Below are 23534 nucleotides of genomic sequence, written 5' to 3'. Positions count from 1 at the left end.
CCATGGTGTAGCACAGGCAGAGGCCAGTGACAGAGTTCCATCCTGCTGGTTTCCTGTGTGACTCTCATCCTCCCTGTTCAATTCCTTTTACCAGTGCAAGCCACCATGGTGAGGAGGGTTGCTGGGCCCATGGTGCTGCTGGCCATGTCCCTCTGTCCTGTTTGACAGGCAGCTGTCTAAGCAGTAGCAGCAAGGGAATGTAACTGTGTCTGCTGCCTCAACTCTGACTTTGGAGTCTCATATTTGTAGCTTCCTTAATTTTCAGATTTCCCCTCAGAATGTTGCAAGCTGACATCTCTAGTCCATAGTTAAGTCTGAAGGATCTTTCTGCATTAATGCCTGTGGTTGATCAACCTGGTCTTACAATTCCTTTTGTTTTTTTTTCTGAACCTCAAGTGTTATGCTGGAGATGTCCTTTCTCAATTTCATTGTGTCAGGGAGCCAGGAACTGGAGTAATATGAAGACAACTAAGAATTATTTCAAATTTGGACCATCTGTGCTTGGCTGGCCCAGGGTAGGTTGGTACCATGATTGCTGCCCCATGATCAGGATTGCTGTGCTGTGTGAAAGACCCCAAATCCTCTGAGCTGTCTCATCGTGCAGTTGCTCTGTGTCTCTCCAGTTGGGTGCTTTTATGTGAAGATAGTGCTATTGGCAACACTTTCTACAGCTGGCAGGTGGAAAAGATTATTTCCTCTTCTGCAACTTTCTGTCTCTTCTAAATCCAGATCAACAGGTAAAGTCTTTGAAATGCCCCATGCTGGAGTGGGATGATCCCTTCAGCTGTACCACGGTCACTTTAATTGTGCCTCTTTCACGCTAATGAATAATTAACTGCTCTGTGCATATGCACAGGCACACTGGTCATGGGCATCTCTGCAGGGTTGTGGTGACCTGCAGATGACGACAGGGAGCTGCTGACATCAGCACACAGTCTCTTGGACTTGCTGCCTGTTTATCTTCTTGGCCACCAGCTGATCAAAGCTGATGTCTCCGTGACCTGCATTGGCAACAAGGGAAGGGTAAATGCTCCCCAGCCTTCTCAAAGCCCGAGTGTGCAAACAGATTGAGGTGAGCTAGGTGTGAATGTGCAGCAAGTCAGCTCCCACACTGCCATTCTCACCAGGTAAGTGCAAGGTGGCTCACAGGAGAGTGGCAGGCTATTTTTATTCATAAGGGTAACAGCTTTCCTACAGGAAGTCACCTTGAGGCAAACCCTTGTTAGCTGATTTGCATTCTTGTCATTGGCATTGTACCTGAAAGCACAAGCCTCAGCCTCCCAAAATGTGGCTGTGTGTCAGAGCCCCAGCCCTGAGGCAAGTGTTCAGTCAGATCCATTGTCCTGCCTGTTGCACATTGAGCCATGCTTTGCTGGCCCCTGTGTGTTAGAAAAAAGATTTTCACCTTCCTTTTGTTGTGGAGCTGGAACATCTTTGGGCATACCTGTAATTTTCACAGGAGTAAGGTTTATGGATGAGAGGTGGAACCTTGTCCTGTGTTTTCCCACAAGAGACCCCTCTGTGGCTGATGAACCTGCTGGATCCGGTCCAAAGGAGGCCACAAAGATGATCAGAGGGCTGAAGAACCTTTGTGATGAAGACAGGCTGAGAGGGTTGGAGTTGTTCAGCCTGGAGAAGGCTCTGGAGAGCCCTTATACCAGGACCTAAAGGATGTCAACAGGAGAGCTGGAGAGGGACTTTTTGGCAGGGCCTGTTGTGATAGGACAAGGGTTAGAGGTTGTAAACTAAAAGAGGCTTGTTCTAGATTGGATATAGGGAAGGGAAGAAGTCTTTTAGAATGGGGGTGATGAAACACTGGAACAGGTTGCCTAGAGAGGTGATGGGTGCCCAACCCCTGGAAGCATTCAGGGATAGGTTGGATGAGGCTCTGAGCAATACCATCCAGTTCAAGGTGCCCCTGGTCATTGCAAGGACTTTGGACTGGGTGACCTCTAAAGGTCCCTTCCAACCCAAACTATGATTCTATGAGGCTTTGGAGCCTCTAAGGCCTCTCTACTTTTTACTATAAAACTGCTCTCAGTTGCTGGAGGATTTTTTCCTTATGGCTTTTCAGTGGAAAGCTGGGAAAGCTGGCAACAGTTTGCTTGCTATTGTTTCCCTCTCATTTCTTGCCCCCCTGCATATTGCTGCCATTTCCTGTCAAAGCATCAGGCTGAGTCAGATGTAGAAAATGAGATGAAAAACGCAGGGTGATGGATGGGTGGCAGCCAAAATGACACTTTCTATCCACCCGTCCCCTAAAGCTGCGATAGCGGCTCAGAGGCTGTGCCTCATGACTTCATCCCTCCCTGCTGAGGGGAGATGGGAACATCATTATCAGCTGCCGATGAGTCCTGATTTGAAGCCAGCAGTGAAAATGTCCTCGGATGTAGGGCTCCTCCTCCGCCCCAAGGGTGACTTGAACCTGCTGGGAAGATGGAGGAAGAACTGGAGGGGGGAGATGAGAAGAAAGAGGTGCAAATTCAGCCCTGTCTCTATGATGATGTCATGGCAACAAGTCAGGTGATCAGGGCTGACTTTGAAGGTCTCCAGCCCTTCTCTGTTGCTGCAGGCTCACGTCTGACTCGCTGAAAAATCTTTTGGTTAATATTTAATGCCAGCATTCAAGTGCTAAGGGTGGCAAATGCCTCACCTAACCCCCCTGCCTTTGCTTTGCAATGGGATGCTAAATCAGGGTGAGGAGGCAGGATTGCAAGTTTCATTATCTGGGAATGGGACTAACAGTCAGTAGGGTGGCTTCAGCCCATAGGATCCCTATGCTCATCTGACTCCAGGACATGAGAAGGATGTTTCTGTCCCCGCCAGCCCAGTTTGGAGCTGGTTTGGGGCACTGGAATGAGGAGGTCTGCTTCTCTTCAGGGCTGGCTCTGGATTAATGAAACCTGTGGCCCTGCTCTGGGAGCCGAGCCCAGCTCCTTTGATGCGATCAGTTAGTACAGGGAGTTGGTGTTTTGGTTGGTTGGTTGCCGTTTTTCTGAGCCATGACCTAATGATCCCGTGTTCCAGCTACAGCCCCTCCTAGGGGCCTTCTGTCTGAAACGTGTGTCCGGACTGAATTCAGCAAACTTCCCGGAGCAAGACGCTGTGTTCCTCCACGCAGGGAAGCCATCTGCTCCCCTCCACCAGCTCCTTCTGCGGGGCTTCGAGCTCGCCAGCCGGGCGGAAAGCTCTCCTCCTCCTCGCTTGCCCCGGCTCTCCTCGGCCATCTTGCCAGCAGAAGGCTGGGGAACGCGGGGCTGGCTGAATCTGGGGCGGCGATGGTGTCAGCCGGAGGCGGTTTCCAGGCAACTGTCGCGCCGTGGGACACGCGAGCCAGGAACACCGGGGACAGCGCGTTCCCAGCGCGCCGCCTGGGAGGGGACCGGGACACGCACGGAAGGGGCCGGCACAGCACCGTGCGGAGAGGGCAGCGCAGGCATGGCAGCAGAGGAGGGGGTCTCCAGAATAGCCCCCTGATCATCGTACCCTCCCTGGCTGGGAGTGAGCATTTCCAAGCTGGCTGCTGGTCCATCTCGCGACAAGGAAGAATTACATGATGTACGGGATTTCACATGCCTTCTGCATCCTTTGCAAGAGCAAAGAGAAAATAAACATCGTGCCAGACTGTAGCACAGCCCCCAGACTTATTGCAGGTGGTCCTGTGCTTGTCTGTCCCTTATCAAAGTCATGAACCATTTTTGTGCACGCATCCCAGCTCTGTGTCCCTGGATGGCTCTGCAAAAGTGAATTTCTTGTAAAAAGAAATGCTCTTCCCTTCCACAAGCTGCCAGATCTCCCCAGCACTTGGTGGGTCCCACCGCTCCTCTGTGCCAATGCCCAAGGCAGTGTCCCCACTCCTGCTTGCCTGCCTCCCCTACCTGCTTTAGAGGCCCTGGGAACATCCTTGCTCCTGAAACTCACCTGGTAGCCCTTCCTTACACTGCCAGTCCAGCATTTCCCCTTGCAGCAATGTTGATACTCACATCCCCTTCATTTATCCAGTTTGAGTGAGTTTTGAAAGGGGGCTTGAGTGCAACTGATTTTCAATGGATGAGGGAGGATGATAAAATTGATACGGCCAAGCAGTGGGAAAAAAATTCTGGATCCTGAGAGTGCAGCTATGATGAACATGGAGAATGGGACTACATAGTGCTTGGCAGGGTGTGAGCTGCAGAGGGGCAGAACCATTTTAATGCCCTGTATTCAAAGAAATGTTCTGCAGCCCTGTGCAGGTGACAGCACAGAAGGACAGGACAGTGGGGAGTCATCTGCAGCCATTGCTGTCCCTGAGCCAGCATTGCAGCTATTGATTTGGAACTTGTCCCGTTCACTCTAACCTTGGCAGTGCCAGCTTGACCCTTATCAGCTCTGATAAACCCTGCCACAACCTCCTGTCCCATCCTGGTGGTGTCACACTGTGAGGTGCCGTGGTGACATATCTTTCCTGCCACTCTGCCCGTGCACCAGTTGGTCTTTTGCTGGGATGCTCTGAATCCAGGAAACCTCTCTCCTATTTTTGCACAGAGGCTGCAGCCACACCAGCATTTTTAACCTTGTGTTTGTGTCCATCCTTGCTGAGTGTTTTGTGTGGAAGGATGCGGTGGCGGCTGCAAATGTTTCTCCAGAGGAAACTTAAAATCAGCTTTCTCTTTCTTCTGTTCTTGGCCCTTCTCGTGCACCTGGTGGTGGATTTTGCTCTCCCCACAACCCACAGGTCCTGTGTCTGCAATACTAAAGCATCAAAAGCTGTGGGTGTCCCGTCAGGCAGCCCCATGCCGGCTGGCCTCAAAAAGCTGAGCCTGCGTATCCTTCAGGATTTCAGTGGAAGCAACGGCTCCTTGGAGAAAAGTTCCCGGCCAGAGAGAGTGGGGCTGCACGTAAGGGCTGGAGAGCCAGGGGTCCAACAGCAGCATGAAGAGGCGAATGCAGGGTGGACCAAGGGATCAAAGCTGGCAGCACTCTTCGAGCATCCTCTTTACAACACCCCAGTCCCAGAGGTGACTGAGAAAGACAAGCTGTTTGTCGTCAACCCCATGGAGAAGTTCAGCCTGCACAGCAGCGGGAGTGACGAATGGTGAGGAGCAAACTCAGCCCTATCTTGCATTTGGGGGATATGTGGGTTTCAGGGAACAAGCAGCAGGGACCAAACTACCAAAGTAGTTTCCTTCTGTAGATCAACATCCTACCCTGGAGGGGCCCCCCTTACTGAGCATGCTCTTCTCATATCTCAAATCCTCTCCTAGCCCTGAATTGTTGGGCTGCTACCCATAAGCTTGTAGCACGAAGCAAAGCTGAAGGAGACTCTTGAATTATTCATTGTATTACAGATATCTATTTGGTGATCTCCTCAGCTCCTTCCCTTTCCCAATGCAGACTAGTCCTTAGTATCTCACTCTGTATACGAGGAAGTCCCCACTCCAGATTGCTTACCAGTTTTATCCCCCTCTCTTGGGATGTTGGAGATGCAAAGCTTGCAATTTAGGTTACCTCTAACCACGAGACCATTCCTGTCCTGCATTTTGCAGGATATTGCCTGACCTTGTTAGGCTCGGCCGTATGGTGAGCTCACTGCTGACAGCTGTCTATTTTTATCTTTGGACTACTAACCTCTAATTAGAAGGGAAGATATTAAAAGCTTTAGCATTGTAACACATAGCAGCTTCCTTACAGAAAGTACACCTTCCAAAAGTGGCACCTGCCAGAACTGGGAGAGAATAAAACCTGGCTTAAGAGCTGGTTTCCATAAATGGGCATTTGCCTTATCTCTGAGGACCACCTTGGGTCTGGTTTGATGAAATCAGTTCACAGTCTGTGTTTCCCTAGAGAGAGACATGAATTTGGGTAACAGATAGCCTTGGGCTAACTGTCCCATTGGAGAGCCAGTGTGTGCTAGTGCAGAGGTGGGGCAGACTACCCCTGGGGCTCCCTTGAATGCCAGCAAACTGCAAATTTCCAGGATGCACACAGGCAGGGATAGTGCTAACCCAAACTTATCTCCCTGGGGAAACCCACCCAAGGGGAATGGGCTGTTGAGGATGGGAGTTCAGGTCAGTGCTGGGGATGGCTGGGAAGCCCATGCTTCTCCACCCTTGTTCAGTGTACACACGTGTGTCCCCAGGAAGCACATGGAGGAGTGTAGCAGACTGTACTCCTGGGAGCCAATCCCTTAGGGAAAAACAATGAGATGATCAGTTCCACTGGGGAAATAAATGCATGGATGAGGGAAACAGGATCAACCCAGGGGTTTTCCATGGGGGATGGAAGGAAGACGCTGTGTCCAATCCAGCCATGCTGGTGGGTCTTGCTGGCCACCAACTTTGGGTGGGATCTACCACATGCCAAGAGCCCCATGAAGGCCATATGGGGCAGGGAGTTCTGCCACCATGAAACCTGGAACAAATCCAGGCCTTGCTCTGGCCTTTCTCCCCACCTCACCCTCCATGCACTGGCTCCCAGGAAGGGCCCGGGGACACGGGAGCCATCCTGCCCCAACTAAAAGCTGTCATTGTTGTTGGGCTGGTGGTGGCTGTCGGGCTGCAGGGTCAGCAGCAGTAAAGCCGAGGCGCTCCTCCCGACAGGGAAGACAGCCTATGACACCTACCCCACGTGGCTCAAATTCCACATCGGCATCAACCGCTATGAGCTGTACCCCCGCCGGGACCCCTTGCTGCCCACGCTGCTCCGGGATCTGGCCACGCAAAGGATCATCAGCTCGGGTACCACCTCCCTGCCCCACCCCTGTCCGCACCCTGCCCCGCTGCCCGCTGCCCGCCTCCCTCATCCCCGTGTGCCTCCTTTCAGTCCAGAAGTCCGGCGGGACCCAGCTCAAGCTCATCATGACGTTCCCAAACTATGGGCAGGCCCTCTTCAAGCCCATGAAGTGAGTAGAGCCTGGGACAACCCTATACCTCACCCACACGATCCCGTTAGGTAGCAAGAAGTGGTCAGAAGGGACCGTGGAGGGAGAAATGGAGAAATGCTTCATGTGCTGCCTCGGTTCAGCTCCTCTGTCCCAAAACTGAGGCGAGCAGAATGGTCCCGTTTCCCTTGCCTTCCCTGGCAGAGCTTGCTGCAAACTGGATGCAGCTTGTGATGGGGTAGTGACCTCCAGTGGTGGAAAGAAGAAGGTGGTCCATGAGAACCATCCAGGAGCCTCCATGAGGGCTTCCCCACCCCCTGAGCTGGGAGCCTGGATAGGGGGCTTGGAGCCACCCACCCATCAGGAAGTGACTGGAGGAGACTGGGTTTGGCTGTGTCTCCAGTGTCACAAGGAAACACAAGGTGGTTTGGAACTAATCCCATGCTTGGAGTGACCCCACCCATGATGATTGCCCCCGCTGTCCCCCTGTCTCTCCAGGCAGACCCGGGACCAGGAGACCCCCATTGATTTCTTCTACTTCTCAGACTTTGAGCGGCACAATGCAGAGATTGCAGCCTTCCACCTGGACAGGTGAGCATAAGCTTTGCATCCAAGCCTGCCCTCCCATACTGGCAAAGCACCAGAGAAACTCCTCCTTCCTCCCACCTCTCACTCCTCGGTTGTGAGGGATACCTGTGTCTCCTGTCAGTTTTAATAACTCGCTGCTATTAAACCAGCTGAGGTCAGTAAGAAATAGTTCCAAGTTCTACGTTTCAGGATCCTGGATTTCCGGCGAATCCCCCCAGTTTCTGGCCGTTTGGTCAACATAACAAAGGAAATTCGGGATATCACCACAGACAAGAAACTGGCCAAGACTTTCTTCATCTCCCCAGGTGAGCTTTCATGCTCTCTGTCCTCTCCTGTGGCCACCTGGATGGAGCTCACCTGGTGCTGGCTGCTGCTGCCCGGCTTCCTCCGCACTCAGACAAACTATCCTACTGGGGACTGTTCCAGCTCCCATGGGTGCCCTGCCACAGGCAGGCTCCTCACAGCCTCCCTTGCCATTGCTGTGCTGGTGGCACATGGCCAGAGTGCATGGAGCATCCTTCCCTGGCTGTTTGCTGGACTGCTCTGCCCAGGAGTGCCTTCCTGCTCTTTGTCAACCTTTGTTTTGTCTCCTGGCCAGCGGGAAACATCTGCTTCTACGGGGAGTGCTCCTACTACTGCTCCACGGAGCACGCCCTCTGTGGCAAACCGGACCGGCTGGAGGGCTCCATGGCTGCCCTGCTCCCCGACAAGACTCTGGCCAAGCGCCGCTCCTGGCGCAGCCCCTGGCGCCGCTCCTACCACAAGAGCAAGAAGGCTGAGTGAGATGGGGCATGGGGGGTGTGGGGACATGGGCCAGCAGAGCCATGGGATGGGAGTGGGCTTATCCACAGCCTCTCTCATGGCCCCATTGGCCTCCCTGGCCTCTGCCACCAGGTGGGAGCTGAACCCCAACTACTGCGCTCAGGTGCGAGAGACGCCACCCTATGACAGGGGCCATCGCCTCCTCGACCTCATCGACATGGCAATCCTCGATTTCCTCATGGGTGAGCCCCTCCGTGCCTCTGCTCAGGGCTCTGGAGGTCCTCCCTCAGGACCTAGAGGCCCAAATGGCTCCGTGTCCCGTGGTACCGTGCCCTGCAAGATTTGTTGGCCAAACTGTTGTTCAGGCTGCAGTGAGCCGCAGTCTTACAATGAGAGCACAGGGCTGTGCCACTAGGGCATTTCCCAGGCAGAAGCTGAAAGTCAAGAGATTCCAGGGAGATCCCAGCTGAATACCCTGGACATGAGAAGCACCTTCCAGCATGCTCTCACATGCAGCCCCTGGAGAGCCAGAGGTGGAGATGGTGCTGTCCAGGGCTCTTGCTGCCTCTCCTGTCCCTGGGCCACTTCTTCCTCCCTGCGCTGTCCCCTCACCAGCATCTGACAGGGAGAGTTTCCCATCTCCTCATTCCTGACCACCCAACCATGCCTTTGCCATTACTTCTGCTCCATTGGCCACTGTAGTCCCTCTGTGTGGCTGCTGGGATGAGAAGGGGAGGCTGTGGGGTCTCTACTCAGTTCCCCTGCATGGCCATGGCCACCAGATGGACAAGTTAGAGGTGCCTCCAACCCTTTTCCCCGGGCTCTGGGTTTCAGTCTCACCAGAAGAGTGCTCCGTGTCTTTGCTCCCATCTTCCAGCCCACAACCTGATGCCAAATTTGTTGGCCTGCCACAGGAAACATGGACCGGCACCACTATGAGACCTTTGAGAAATTTGGGAATGACACTTTCCTGCTCCACCTGGACAATGGTCGCGGGTAAAGCTGGAGAGAAGGGGCGAACAATCACAGCAAAGGGGTGGGGGGAGACCCTCCAGTCTTGCCAAAATGCCACCCTGACACATCCTTATGGGCTTCTCTCCCCGCCCAGCTTTGGCACACACTCCCGCGATGAACCGTCCATCCTGGCCCCCCTCCAGCAATGCTGCAGGTAAGGGGCTGGCCCTGTCCCGGATCTGCTGCTGGGGAGAGGCTCCTCCTATTGAGAGCTCTCCCTCCTCATCTCTGGCAGCATCAAGAAGTCGACTTACCTGCGGCTGCAGCTGCTGGCCACCCAGCCCTACCGGCTGAGTGACGTGCTGCGGGAGGCGCTGGCCGCAGATCCGCTGGCCCCCGTCCTGGCTGAGCCCCACCTGCAGGCGCTGGACCGGCGCCTGGGGAAGGTGCTGCTGGCGGTGGGACACTGCCTGGCCAGGGCAGCCCACCAGGAAAAGGTGCTGGTGGATGATGTGGGGTCGTGGGTGTGAGGGGGGCTGGGTACCGTGCTGGATTGGGCTGTTGTGGGGTGCTGCCGAGGGTGATGTGGGGATCGATGTGCAGCTCTGATTCTGGGCAGCCTCAGCTTTTGGTGGTGCCGGAGCTGGTGGCGTGATGAACCAGGAAAGCAGGTTGTAAGGATAGGTGGGACAGGGAATTTAAATAAAAAGGTTGGCCTAGTGGAGAAGACACGAGCAGTGATCTTCCCCACCAAGGCTGCTTTCCCAGCCCTGGCTGTCCTTGCATGCCTGGACGTGTCACTTCAGCCCTCCAAAGCCTTTTAGGAAAGGGTAGGGATTTTTCCTGCCTTTCCCCAGCAAGAACTGCCAAACTGGAACAGCTGGCCCCACCCCTTCTGCCCCACCCCCAGCACAGTGATGCCCTGGTAACCCCCAAAAAGGGAGCTGACACTCCCCACTGCTGCTGTGGTGAAAATGAGGCAGAAGCTCCCAGCTACACACCACTTATCTTTGCCCCAGTCTTCCCACACCCACTCAAAAACTCCCATGGCTCTGACATCACCACCTCCTCCACAAGACCAGGGATGCAGCAAGGACAAACCCCACTCCCCTGAGAACATCTTCCCAAATCCCCCAGGAACTGCCACTGACTCCCTTCACACCCAAAAATGTGGCTCCTGAGGAGGGGATGGATTGACCTGGGGCTGTGCACCCTACTTAGTGCCTGGTGGCTCAGCACCCAGCTTATCCCCTGAGCCTCCCAGGGGGGTTAATCCACGCAGGGTTACGTCAGCTGGAGCAGGTGCCATTGTGACAGCCACTGCCAGCGTACCCAGGTTGGGACACGGGATTGCCATCTGCATGGCCAGAGATAAAGGTGCCACTGGGGCGGGGAGATGTCCTCTGTCCCAGCCAGACACTTGCAAAGGGATGGGAAGCCACGAGAGGGGGTGAAAAAGGGCAGCTGGCACAGTGGGAGATGGAGCTGGAAAAGCTAGGCAGAGATTTTGGCTGGAACAAAAAATGGGCTCAAAAGGCAGGGGAAAAAAAAAGAAAGGGGAGACAAAGAGGATCTGTCTGCGTTACACAACGGGGCTGGGGACGCTGAATCGGGGTTTGTTGCGGTGTGCCCCCCCAGTGCTGACAGCACGTCCTCCTGCTACTGCCCTGGCTGGTGCCCCAAAGCCCAGCACACAGAGGAAAAGGTTTCAGGGCTGTTTTGCAATAGGTTACTTCTCTTCTGCCAGCTTTGTAGTATTTTAACTCTTTCTATAAATACTTTTATGCTCCATATCCAAGCCCAGGGGGACCATTCCTGCCCACAGAAATAGTCTGAACATCCACGTCCACGCACAGGTGGCCAGTTGCCCTGACTCTCAGAGCTCCCCCAGGCAAATCTTTTTCCGAGGCGCCGTCAGATTTGAAACGCGAGGTGTGGGGGGGCGGGTGGCTGTTTTTTCCAGCCGGCTGAGTTTGCACAAGGTCCGTTCAAGGTCCCATGGGAGCAGCCCGGTTTGGCTCGCACGCCCCTGACGAGGCTGCCCAGCCGCCCGTGGGGAAGAGCGGCGGCAGCGGGGGTGTCTGCGGCCCGGGGAGCAGCAGAACACGCCCGCCCAGTCGGGGCGGCGTGGGCACACGGGTGTCGAGCGGGGCTGCCCACGCCCCAGGGATAGGTTCGGCCGTGTCGCCGGGACGGGTGGTGCGTGGGGTGCGGGGATTTCTCACCCCCACCGGGACCAGCAAACCAGCCACCCCAGAAAAGCCCAAACGGGGCTGGGGTGCAGCCCTGCACCTGCGAGCTCCCATTTTTGGCGGGCATCACCCACGCCCTTGGCCGGCAGCGTGGGCTGGCTGCTGCCCGTGCTGGGCACGGCGGAGGAGCCCCAGGGCTGAGGTGTTTGGGGACCAGGTCCCCGTGGGCAGCAGAGTGCGGCTGGGCCCTCATCATCGGCCCCCACAAAATGATGAAAATAAATGAAATTAAAAGAATATGCCTGTGGCGGTGATAACAATAAATAGCAATAGAGATGATGATGATGAAGAGGTCCCCAGAGGCCGGGGGAGCGGTGGCTGCCCCCCTCTCCGCGGCGGCGGCGGGCGGGGCGGGGCGGCGGCGGGGGTGTCCGGGGGGAGGGCGGGAGGCGGGTGCCGCCTTCCCCCGCAAAACAAAAGGGAGCGGCGGCGGCGGCGGCGAGAGCGGCCGGGAAGGACGGAGGGGATCGTTCCCCGCTGCGCGGCACGGGCCGGTGCGTTTGCGAGGGGGACGGCGCGGCCGGGGCAAAGGCGGGGGCTTGCGGGCCGGCCGGCTCCGTACCGGGCCTCGGGGGGTAATGTGTCGGGCCGGGGGCGCGGAGGGGCCGGGGGCAGCCGCTCCACGCGCGGGAAAGGAGGCGAAGGGGTTTTCCGGCCTGTACGGGGGGCGGCTCCATCCCGGGACACCCCACGGCCGCCAGCTCGAGACGGCGTTCGGTGTGGGGCGGGAGCCCTGCCTCAGGGGCGGGGTCCCCGCCAGTGGGATCCCGCTGGGTGCGTCCCTCCAGGGACCCTGCCACTGACACTTCCCTCTCCCGCCCGCCCTCTCCCCACCCCCAGGTGAGCCGAGCTCCCCTTCTGCTGCCGCCATGTCCCGCCGCAGCCAGCGCCTTGTCACCAGCCGCTATTACCCCGGGGACGATGATGCCACGACCAGCGGCAGCAGCACATCTCTGCTGGGTGGGACACAGCTCCCCTTCAAGGAGACCACCGGCAGGTTAGTGGGGGGCACGAGTGGGGGCTTCCCCCTGCCCAAATCTGACACGGGCGGGGCATTCCATCCCACACCAGGGACCGGGCACCTTCCTGCGTGGGCTGTGGGGATAGCTCGCGAAAGGAGCGTGACGGTGAGCCCGGCGCGCTCCGGCATGGCCGCCTCGGCACTGTGGCACTGGCCGTGCCCCTGCTCCGGCCAAAGCCCCGCGCTCCCGGCGCAGGCTCCTCTGCGTCCCCGGGCCCGGCACGGGAGCCCGCCGTGGGTGGCCGGGTGCCAGCCCCAGCCGCAGCTGGATGGCGACAGGGAGGAGGGAGGGAGGAGGGAGGTGCGCTGCGAGTGCCGGCCGGAAAACCGCAGCGGTGCGAACGGAAGCGATGCCCGGGACGGGCGGGAGGCCTCTGTGAAGCACAGGCTGCAGCCTCCGAAAGCTGCCGCCATCCGGTGTGGAGGGAAGCGATGCTGGTCGAGGGATTGGGGTGAATTCCCCCTTTCCCCCCATGAGTGCACTGTGACACCCCCCCCCCCCCCTCCCCCCCCCCACCTTGTAAGAACACATGTGTGATGAGCCTGTTCTCGCCTCCCGCAGGACGATCAGGAGGAAATCGAGTAGCACAAAGCGCCTCTCTCCCGCCCCCAGCACCCAAACCTCCTACTATAGCGAGTCCATGATGAGCGAGTCCTACCTGGGGGGCAGCCGGGGCCTTGCTGCCCTGGGCAGCTCCATGCTGGATGATGACCTGGACAGCAGCACGTACTGGGGTGAGCCTTCCCACTCTCCTAGGGCAGCTTGGGACCTCCCTGGACACTGGAGAGTTTTGGGGCAACTGCCCAGGCTGGCTGACTGGGTTTCCCCTTGTGGAAGTGATGGTGGGCGATTTCTCATTGGAACTCTGTGTTTTGGGGCAGGTGGAGAGCTCTCCACCAGGAGGAGAAGAGGCACAGGGGACACCGAGTCCAGTAAGATCAATGGGGTGCTGGAGAGCAAGACATACGACACCTACACATCTTCATCTGGGTACTCCTCAGAAGACGACTACGCTGGTAGGGATGCACTAGTCGGTCGGTAGAGGCAGGAATGCAGGGGAGGCATCCCCAGGGGGACCAGCCCAGGGCCTGGCTACAGCCAGTGTGCTGCCAGTCCCCTCTAGATGCCACCCCCAGTGCAAAGCCTTTGCTGTGGGCAATGCACCGAGATGCTGTCTGCATTGGTGACTTGCAGCTTCCTTTCCAGGTCACTATTACTCAGGCCAGAGTAGCTCCGGGTCAGGTCTGAGAACTGCAGCCTCCCGGGTGGGCTCCTTCCTCTGGCAGGTGTTCACCTCCCCAGGTGAGTGGAGGGCTGACAGGGGCACTTCTCGCAGCAGTGTTCCTGCCAGTCAGCATCTCTACTCTCCAGCTGCTGTGTGTGCTATCCCCTGTTTGGGTGGAGGGGTTTTATCCCCTTGTGGTGCCACCCTTGGGCATGGAGGGGACATCTGTCAGGACTCCTCTTGAGGCTTGTTTTTTCTCCTGGCAGTTCGGTTCATGGGGTGGCTGTTCTCAGGGCTGGCAGGGGCCTGGCGCCGCCTCACCGGCACAGCTTCCCACCTGGACAGCGTCCCCTTCTCCAGGTGAGTGTGCTGGGGGACACCAGCATGGGGGAAGCGTGGGGAAAACCTGCAGGACCCTGGAAAGGGGAGGCACCTTGAGGGTGGTGGGGTCTTTGCTTTCCCCCTGGCTCCCATCCAAAGGTGATGGAAGGTGGCTGCAGTCCTAAGGCACCTCTCTTTTCCCCATGCTCCAGGCGCTACCCACGTCTGAAGAGGTCCCTGCTGCTGCTGCTGCTCCTCCTGCTCCTCGCTGCTGCCGCCTACGGTGAGCCACCTCCCCTGATGTGCTGCCCTGAGATCTGGGGCAGTGCAGAGCATCCCACTGCCGTGGCTGGGGGATGGGCTGGCCTGGAACCAGTGTCTCCTGGTAGTCCCTGGAGATGCTGATGGCTGAGCCTCTGCATGTCCACCCTGTCCACTACTGTGGCCCATTACCAGCCTGTGGTTTTGACCATCTCATCCTTCTGTGCTCAGGAGCTTGGTACTTCTACCCGTATGGGCTGTCGACACTCAGCCTGCCTTCCTTCCCGTGGTGGGGAGCTGGAAAGCTTTCCTCCTCCTCTGACCTTCCTGGGGCAGGGGACCTGACCACGCTGGACCAGGTAAGCAAAGGCACGATGGTGGTCCAGGTGGGATGAGTGCCTTGCAGGGAGAGCTGGGACGGTGTGATCCATGGCTGAACAATTGCTTCCAGGGTGTGAGGAATGGTGGAGAATGGGGCAGATGATGGCTCCACATTGGCTCCCCCAGCTTGTGGCCATCTCACCCTTGGGGTGTCCCTGGGATGGAGCAGGGGGACCATCTGCCTTCTCCTGGGAAGCAACAGATGAATAAGATGCCACTGACTCTGGGGAATGGGTGGTCAGGGTCCCCTTTCTCAGGGGTCCTGTGGAGCAGGCACTTCCCTGGGGGGCTGCATCACACCCTGTTTCTGTCACTGCAGGGGGGACACCGACTCCTGGCTCGCTTCCAGTCCCTGGAGAAGCGCTTTGAGGCACTGGAGGCCGAGCTGTCGCGGTGGGAGCTGCGTCATGGGGCGGCAGCAGTGACAGCAGGGGGAGAGCCCCCCCCAGGGGACATCCTTACGCTGCTGGAGGGGCTGGTGAGCCGCCGGGATGCGGGGCTGAAGGAGCATCTCCGCTCCGACATGGCCAACCAGCTCCAGGTGAGTGACACGGGCACTGCAGGGAGATGGGAGTGGGCAGGACCAGGCTCTGATATTCCACCCTGTTCCCCATCCTTCAGGGCGAGCTGGATGTGCTCCGGGCCCAGGTGCAAAGGGATTTAGACGGGCGCCTGGGCAAGATGGCACAAGCTTCCCGGGTAAGCAGAGGAGGGTGTGGTGGTACCTGGACAGGACACCCTCAGCAGTGGTGTCACAGGTCTCACCCCTTCCCTTTTCCTGGCAGGAGATGGAAGCGCGCTTGCTGGAGCTGAACTCGGAGTGGCAGAGGTAACACTGGCTGTAGGGCAGGCAGGTAGCTGGGTGAATTCCCCTCAGCCAGGCTTAGGAGGGATTTGCAGGCCTGGCTGGGGACAAAGGAGAGATCAAGAGGTGTAGTCTTGGGGGGGAAAGGAAGGAAGGATACATAAGTGGGGTCTGTGGGAGCCAGCACTGTGCCCTTCTGGCCAAAATGGCCAGTGGTATCCTACGGTGCATTAAGAAGAGCATTGTCAGTAGGTTGAGGGAGGTGATCTTGTCCCTTTACCCAGCCCTAGTGAGGCCACCTCTGGAGTGCTGTGTCCAGTTCTGGGCTCCTCAGTAGTACAAGGGAGCCATGGAGCTCCTGGAGTGGGTCCAGCAGAGAGCTATGGAGATGATGGAGGGACTGGGGAATCTCTCTTAGGAGGAAAGGCTGAAGGAGCTGGGCCTGTTCAGCCTGGAGAAGAGACAACTGAGAAGGGACCTCATCAGTGTCAGTGACTGAAGGGAGAGTGATAAGAGGCTGGAGCAATGCTCTTCTCAGTGTGCCAAGCAATAGGATAAGAGTCAATGGGCAGAAACTGATGCACAGGAAGTTCCACCTGAATATGAGGAAGAGCTTCTTTACTGTGCCGTGACCACACACTGGAGCAGATTACCCAGAGAGGTTGTGGAGTCTCCCTCACTGGAGATAGTCCAGAACTGTCTGGTTGCAGTCCTGTGCCATGTGCTCTGGGATGACCCTGCTAGAACAGGGAGGTTGGACCAAATGACCCACTGTGGTCTTTTCCAGCCTGACCCATCCTGCCATTCTGTGGCTGGCAGCAGGGCCCCAAGAGCAATGGCAGCAATGACCTTTGCCACTGTCGCTCTGCATCACTGTGAATGTGGCCCTTCAGCTGAGGGGTGAGCTGAGGATGCTTTCCCATGGGATGCAGTAGAAGAGGTCACTGCCACTGGGATTAAAACTGGGTCTGGAGATGGGGTTGAGCATAGGTGATGTGGGATGAACCTCTTCCCCCAGTTTGCAGAGGGGAAACTGGGGCTATTGGCACAAGGTTTTGTTACCTTTCTCTCGGCACAGCTCGGTGCAGGAGAGCCTGCGAGGGACCTTCCAGCAGGAGGTGGGCAAGCTGGAGCAGGAGGTGGCAGTGCTGAGGAGGGAGCTGGCAAGCCTCAAGTCAGACCAGGAGGTGATGGGGAAGCACGTGAAGGGGATACTGGAGCAGCTGAAGACAGTGCGGTCAGATGTGAGTCCCCGGTCCCCAGCCTGTTTGGCAGAAAGGCAAGCAGGGGTCCCTGCTCCAGGCTGAGCTCTGTCTGCACCGTTCCAGGTGGAAGCACAGTTCCCAGTGTGGATCAGTAGGTTCCTGTCACAGTCCCAGCAGGATGGTGCTGCTGCCTTCATCCTCCAGCGGGAAGACTTGCAAGCAGAGCTCCGGGCTCTGGAGCAAAAGATCCTTGCAAAAGTCCTGGAGGACCGGAGACTGTCAGCACAGGATGCTCAGGCTGGCATTGGAGTGGCCCTGCGGCAAGGAGGGGCTGCAGGAGTGACAGAGGAGGTGAGTACTGGCCTGAGCCCCAGGGACATGAGGTGACCACGGGGTTGGGGACTGTGCCCCCTTCGTGCATGCAGGGGGCTGGCATGTGTGCCTGGCAGATGGCAGAGGCATTGGGACAGCCCCCACAGCTGGGATATTGATCCTGGGCTCACAGGATGCAAGAGCACCCTTGAAACTCCTTCTCTGCCACTCCCTTCTCAGTTTGTGCTTGCTTTGTGCTCTGGAAGGGGTCACAGGTGCTGATACCTGCAGCCCTGCAAGGCTCTTACTTGTCGCTGTTCTATTGAGAATGGGTGAATAAAGGGACACGACTCCTGTGTCTTTTCAAAAGGCAAAAGCCAAGTTTATTAGAAACCACACATTCTTTTTATAGAGAGTCCTTCACTAAGGACTGATTGGTCCTTAGTTAATAACCCTCACACCCTTGGGTAATTAGGAACAGCACCCTTCTTGTAAACATCTTACAATTAACAACAAGTTCAAAACACCAACTGCAGGATTGTTTTAATTCTTTCTCTGAACTTTCTCAAAACTTCCCAGAGGAATGTCTGGGAAAGTTTATCTGACTTTCTTCTCTGACCAGTTCTCAGCATTCACACTTACTGTCTTAAAATCCAAGCTTCTGCTCGTGCATCCTTCACCCAGAACGTGGGAGAGGTGCCATCAAGGCTTCCAGGGGTGGAGCATCTTGCTTATCCCCATTCTTCAGCAGTGCTGCGGAGTTGTTTGCTGCAAAGCATTTCAGCAGAATGACACCAAGGGGAAAAAATGAGCCTGCTTGCTTTGGAAAGATTTGCTGGAAATTCCCTGTGGAGGTAGTGGAGGGGAGGGATCAAGCTGAGATTAGCAGTCCCCATAGTATGTGTGAGCTTTATGCACTCCATAAAGTTTAGACCCAAAGTGGTGCTGCAGGGTCCTAGCTCCTTAGGCTGGCTTTGGCTCCAGATGGATGTTCCAGCCATCTCCTCCTTTTCTGGACAGGGAGAGCTCCCATCAGTCCTGTGGGACAGGGCAGGAGGGATGAGCAGATGATTCTGGGTGGTCTGTCAGGTTGTGTCTGGTGCTACATATCCTCCCTCTGGGCCAGCCCCTCCTGGGGACAGGCAAGTGCAGCGTGCCTGGGTGCTGCCCCTTCACTGCACAGCTCCTCTCCCCTGGGGTATTTTTAGCAACCTCTAACGAGGCTTCCCAGCCAAATGCACGTCCTCTTATTTTTGCCACGGTGATTCATCCCCTGGCTGTTCTGTCCCGTGGCTGTTTTGCGGGAAGGTCCTCGCACCCTCTGTCCCTGCAGGGGCAGGCGGGTGTGGGGCAGGATGCCTGCCCCAGTTTGTCACCCTCCTGTGCCCTCTGCTCCCACTGCAGCAAGTGCATCTCATCGTGGGCCAGGCCCTGAAGCGCTACAGCGAGGACCGTGTGGGGATGGTTGACTATGCCCTCGAGTCAGCAGGTAGGTGGTCAGGATGAGCCAGCTGTCCTGGGGAGGTGACCAGAGGGGCTGTCCTGCAGCTCACCTGCTGCCATCTCCTCATGCCAGGGGCCAGTGTCATCAACACTCGCTGCTCAGAGACCTACGAGATGCGGACGGCGCTGCTGAGCTTGTTTGGCATCCCCCTGTGGTACCACTCGCAGTCCCCCCGTGCCATCCTGCAGGTGGGCGCTGACTGGGAGGGCTGGGCTGCTGCTCATGGGGCTTTTGTTGAGCTCTTGCTGTTGCTCCAAGTGAGCAGCCAGGCTGGTGGGAGAAAAATGACTCTGATGGTGGTAACATTGCTGGCGTCTCCCTTCCATGCTCGTAGCCAGACGTCAACCCTGGGAACTGCTGGGCGTTTCGTGGCTCCGAGGGCTTTGCTGTCATCCGCCTCTCTGGCATTATCCGCCCCACGGCCGTGACGCTGGAGCACATCCCGAAAGCCCTCTCACCGCAGGGGACCATCCCCAGTGCCCCCAAGGACTTTGCTGTCTATGTGAGTGCCCTCACCCACACCTGAGGGGGGTGGGGGGAGCACAGGGGGAGGGTGCTGGAAGGGATGGCTAACAAACCCCATACCTGGCTGTGGGCTGCTCTGGGGGGTTGGTCTTATCCTGAAGAAGAGGAAGAAGCAATACTGGTGGGGAGAGGGGCAGCACTGGGTTTCAGAAAGAGTTTGGGGGGGGACACAGGGACAAAGGGGCTTGAGTAGGTGTAACTTTTGGTCTTGCCCCCCTTCATCCTTCCCCACTGGTCCCTATTCCATTTTGTCTATTTTGACCTGAAGAGCAGGAGCGGGGGCCAAGCACGCTTGTGTGTCCCTCTCCCTCTTCTGCCCTGGATGTGTGCGTCACCTCTGGTCTCCCTCTCTGATGACCCCTGGTTCTCCCTTTCTACCTCCCTGCCCTTCCATAGGGCTTAAAGGAAGAAAGAGAGGAGGAGGGCCTTCTCCTTGGACAATTCACCTACAACCATGATGGCGACCCCATCCAAACATTTTACTTGGAGGTAAATGCTTTGCCCCTGGACCACCTGACCCCTAAGAAGAAAATGGGGCCTCTGGGCTCTCTGAGCTGCAGAGAGCCCTCAAGGTCTCAGGTTTTTCTTTTCCCTCCTCCCCAAGGGTGACTCCATGGGCACATACCAGCTGGTGGAGCTGCGGGTGCTGAGCAACTGGGGCCACCCCGAATACACGTGCATCTACCGCTTCCGCGTGCACGGGGAGCCGGCGCACTGACCCCGGTCCTGCGGGATGAGGATGCTGCCAGGCTGGCAGCAGGAGGGGACGTGGCTGCTTCACTGCTTTGCACCTAGAAACCCTGGCACGTGCCAGCAGCCGCCCCTGGAAGCTGCTCCCCTGGGGGGAGGAGAAGAGCTGGTGTTGAAGGGGTGAGGCTTTCACTCTTCAAAGGACCTGCGTGGTGAGGCAAGAGCATCCCACGTGGGTCCTAGCGCAGCCTGGCTTGTTTTCAGTGCATATGGGACATTTTAACTTTTTAAGCTAACTTTGTATCGGGTTTGCGCTGCCCCCTCTTCCCTGTTGTCCCACTCCTTTCTAGCATGGCCAGGGCTTGGGAAAGGGGTGTGTCATTTTGTGATGTGCTTCATGTGGGCTTGGGTGCAGGAGATGGGAGTGTGGGACCACGGTGCCTGACTTGGTGCTGCCACAGTAGGTGGGAGCCACTGGTTATGGCCACCAAGTCCCCTCTACACAGGGTCACTTCTCTTGCCTTGGTGTTGGTTTGGGTAAAGATCTCCAGCCCTCCAATGCTGGGCCGGCAGAGAGGAAATAAGACAGTATTAATGAAGTATTAACATAAAACTAATGGTTTGGGGCAGCGGGAGGAGAGGAGCGTGGCACACATTGGTGGCAGAGCCCACCTTGGTGCTGCCATCCATCCACTCAAGCCCTCCTGCTGACAGTAGCTGAGTTGGGTCTTACTGAAGCTGTTGGCCTCCCTGGCTGGCTGCCTCCCCAGTGTTAAGCTTGGTGATGCTATTGAAAATTCCTGTTGCCTGCTTTTCCTTTGGGGTTTGTTCTGATATTTTTTTTTAAAGAGGGGTGGGGAGGGGAGCTATTTTCCAGTTGGGGTGTTGGGGTTGTTTTTTTTGTGGGGGGGGTGTTTGTAGTAACAAAGGGAAAAAATACTTTTTCCATGCAATTTGTACTTAACCAGAGAATGTTACATGGTGCCACTTGGATGAGTGGCTTAGATGTGGAGAGGGCTAGAGCTTTGTTTAGTAGAATAGCATACACAGTAGGATAAGCTAGAATAAGATGAGCAGAGCTGTTTAAAATATGGGCCTCACGTTGTTGGTGGCTTGGTAGCTAGACTTGGAAGCTGGGGTCCTGTGTGCACTGCTGCTGGTGGGGTGCTGGAGGCATTCCTGCCCTCCCTCCTCTGGATGTGCTCTGAGACTGCAACATGTGGCCGTGGCCTCTTGCCCGTGGCTGCATCTGTGTATACTTGACTGTTGGCAGCAAGCGGAGCTGCTGCCCCAGGGCTCTGCAGGGCTCCTGGGGGGGCTTGCAGGTGCCAGCATGCAGAGCCACCTCCCCCTGCAGGGCTCCCTCAGCTCTTGGGTCCTTGATGGCAGATGGCTGTGCGGGCTGACCTCCTTTCTCCTGGAAGGGCTCCCTTTTCCTCCTACCTCTCCTTACTGGCATTGCACTGTTCTCTGAGCCCTGGCTGTGGGAGGACTGGGCTGGAGCAGGAGGGGGAGTTCTCTCTGCAGTGGGCATGTAAATCTTGCCTGTACTGTTGGGATGGGTGGAGGCACAGCAGGGATTTGAGGAAGGATGCACAGGGACCTTCCCCAGGCTGAGGGGTGCTAGGGCCATCTGGCCCCTCCACGTCCTGGCCTGCATCACACAGCTTGGCTTATGTTCTTGGGTGGTGTTAACAGCCTCCAGGTTTGTGTTGTGTTTCATTGAAAGAAAACCTTAAGGGCTCATGGTCAGTGTTTCAGCCCTGTCCAGTGCTGGTACCATCCTTCCCCTGACACTGTGAGAGCACCATGTATTGATTCCCACTCTGGTGGTCTCTGCTTGAAGCACTATAGGCATAGAGGAGGATGAGGGGCTGAAGAAGTGTCTCCTTTCAGCATCCCCTGATGGGCATCAGGCAGAGCTGCTGAGCCTTGACTCCCCCCCTCCCTGCCTGGGAGGGTGAGGGTGGTGGCAGCACATCCCTTCTGCAGGGGTCTCCTTGCTCCAAGCAGGGGGAGCAAGCTCAGAGGGCACAGTCCTGTCTCCAGCAGGTTAAAATTACCCTGAGGAGCCTCTTGCAGAGCTGAGAGGCCCTGCTGCAGGGAGAAAGCTGACCTGGAGCCAGAGACAGGGACTATAAATTCTCTCCTATATTGAGCTTAGTCTTAATTCTTGGCAGGCACAGCCAAAGTTATTTTAAACTTGTCTACAGCTGCCCGTTTGCCTTGGAGTCCTGTCCATGAGTGCACTGAGCACATGGAGCTGTGCTTTTATGAATGCCTAGACCTGTTCTGGGCTTGGCAGACCAGCTCCTGTATTTATTTGAATCATAAAGAGAAAGCAGAGATGAAGCTCTCCCTTTTCTCACCTTTCTCTGGCTCCTGGAGCAAAAGCTATAACCATGAGCCTGGGAAAACCCCTTTTCCTATGTTCCTTCTGGATCCCTGGTCTCTGGCTTGGACTGCAGGAACAGACAAGGTCTTTGCCCAAGAAAAAAATGATTTTGTGGTAAATCAGGCATGCTGATGAGAGGCAGGAAAGGTGACCTCTTCCCCTGAAAATGGAGTTGTAGTGGGATCTCTGCTCCTTCCAGTGGGTGTTAATTGCTGTGTCTGGGTTAGGGAGCATTTGGCTTTACAGTGCAAGCTTGCCCTGTCCTTTGGACGTGAAAATCTTTGCTGTTCGAAGTAAAACTCTCTGGAGCCACCACTGAGAGCTCCTCCTGGGGCTTCATGCTCTTTTCTAGCTGGTTTTAGAGGCCTCACCATGCCATATGTGTGAGGATCCCCAGGAACATATGCTGAGGCTCCATGTGGGTTTTCAGCCCCCAAATTCAGCATCAGTGCTGGGCTGCAGCCCGAGCCCCTGTGCCAAGTGCCAGAAGCCACCGGCTCTCGAGATTGTAGCTTGCAGCATTTCTGCAGCACTGCCCAGAGCTGCCAAAGAAGAGGGCACAGAAAACTGCTGCTTCAGCATGTGCTTCTCTGCCCAGGGGTGTTTAATCCTAGAGCTGATGCTGAAGATGAGCCTGGTGAGGCAGGAGAAATGCAGAACAGCTGTGGGAGCAGAGTTCTCTTATTTACTCCATTTCCCTCCTCTATTCTCCCTCCTTCTCAGTTTGCCCTACACACATGTTATGAATTAGTCCTGCAGAAACAGATGGTTACAGACAGGAGTTTGTGTTTGATGCTGTAGCCTGTTGCAAATGCTGCACTGTTTTGTTCTTTTTATTTTTTAATCAACAGATTGTAATTTATGCCTATGCAAGAAAAAAAAAAAAAAGACCAAGACATAAATTATATCAAAACTGCCCATAGTGGTTTGGATGTTTTGTAACTGAATCTGCTGTTGGGAATGATGCACAGCTAGTAGACAAAGCTGTTCTTGGACCTCTTCTTCTACACAGTTTTATGGCAAATCCTTATTTTCCAGCCTGATGTACTAACTCTAGGGCCATTAACAAAGTCATCACCTTGTCACAGAGCAGGCTTGAGAATGCAAAAACTGCTTGAAACAATCCTGAGAACAAGACTTTCTCCTAAAACCTCCAATTCCTTGGGACTAAAAACTTCTACGAGACTTCAGTCTGTGATATCATGGCTGTCCTCATTCTGCAGTCACCTCCCAAAGCCTTCCCATCCTCTGCCTTACCATGAGCAGAGCCCAGCTGGCCCCAAGGAGCAGTAAGGGAGGCTGGGTTAGCAGGGACAAAGCCTGACACAAAGCCCAATTCAGGGAATCTGCTTCTCTTTTCCTTCACATGGGCTGTTAACTACTCATCAGCTACAAAGCAAGCAGAAAGGAAATACTTCATTTTCCTTAGCATGAGGAAGTTAACTTGGTGCATAAAAAAGGCTGAAAAATGGG

General features: G+C 56.1%; 2 protein-coding genes across 3 annotated transcripts; both read left to right on the top strand.

The window, feature by feature from the left end:
• The first annotated feature begins 32 nt into the window (after positions 1-32).
• Positions 33-11687, top strand: LOC143694117 (extracellular serine/threonine protein kinase FAM20C-like). The gene is made up of 13 exons (XM_077178581.1): positions 33-515; positions 605-737; positions 857-1127; positions 3028-5074; positions 6541-6716; positions 6802-6880; positions 7358-7450; positions 7637-7752; positions 8046-8226; positions 8342-8451; positions 9124-9205; positions 9318-9377; positions 9459-11687. The coding sequence occupies exons 4-13, from the start codon at positions 4596-4598 to the stop codon at positions 9691-9693; spliced, it is 1611 nt and encodes a 536-aa protein (XP_077034696.1). The 5' UTR covers positions 33-515; positions 605-737; positions 857-1127; positions 3028-4595; the 3' UTR covers positions 9694-11687.
• Positions 11688-11785: 98 nt separating this feature from the next.
• On the top strand, positions 11786-22979 carry SUN2 (Sad1 and UNC84 domain containing 2). 2 transcript variants are annotated; one of them, XM_077178580.1, is made up of 18 exons: positions 11786-11909; positions 12256-12412; positions 12999-13171; positions 13319-13453; positions 13644-13739; positions 13929-14022; positions 14196-14266; positions 14476-14603; positions 14945-15166; positions 15247-15324; positions 15411-15454; positions 16509-16674; positions 16759-16986; positions 18352-18436; positions 18524-18639; positions 18786-18953; positions 19373-19465; positions 19581-22979. In XM_077178580.1, exons 2-18 carry the CDS (start codon positions 12285-12287, stop codon positions 19692-19694), a joined length of 2139 nt encoding a protein of 712 aa, XP_077034695.1. In that variant the 5' UTR covers positions 11786-11909; positions 12256-12284; the 3' UTR covers positions 19695-22979. The 2 variants fall into 2 exon arrangements, with proteins under 2 accessions (XP_077034695.1, XP_077034694.1); XM_077178579.1 differs by having other exon boundaries at positions 13632-13739.
• Positions 22980-23534: the final 555 nt, after the last annotated feature.

Source organism: Agelaius phoeniceus, chromosome 5 (assembly GCF_051311805.1).
Source record: "Agelaius phoeniceus isolate bAgePho1 chromosome 5, bAgePho1.hap1, whole genome shotgun sequence".
NCBI lineage: Eukaryota > Metazoa > Chordata > Aves > Passeriformes > Icteridae > Agelaius > Agelaius phoeniceus.
Note: the sequence above shows the minus strand (reverse complement) of the source record. Positions and strands in the feature narration are given on the sequence as shown.

Excerpts from the sequence above, each read along its gene's own strand:
- LOC143694117 (XM_077178581.1), top strand. The coding sequence starts at position 4,596 with ATGCGGTGGCGGCTGCAAATGTTTCTCCAGAGGAAACTTAAAATCAGC. Across the intron at positions 5,075-6,540 it reads AGCAGCGGGAGTGACGAATG|GGTCAGCAGCAGTAAAGCCG; the intron begins GTGAGGAGCAAA and ends GTCGGGCTGCAG. Across the intron at positions 6,881-7,357 it reads GCCCTCTTCAAGCCCATGAA|GCAGACCCGGGACCAGGAGA; the intron begins GTGAGTAGAGCC and ends CTGTCTCTCCAG.
- SUN2 (XM_077178579.1), top strand. The coding sequence starts at position 12,285 with ATGTCCCGCCGCAGCCAGCGCCTTGTCACCAGCCGCTATTACCCCGGG. Across the intron at positions 15,455-16,508 it reads CTGAACTCGGAGTGGCAGAG|CTCGGTGCAGGAGAGCCTGC; the intron begins GTAACACTGGCT and ends CTCTCGGCACAG. Across the intron at positions 16,675-16,758 it reads TGAAGACAGTGCGGTCAGAT|GTGGAAGCACAGTTCCCAGT; the intron begins GTGAGTCCCCGG and ends GCACCGTTCCAG.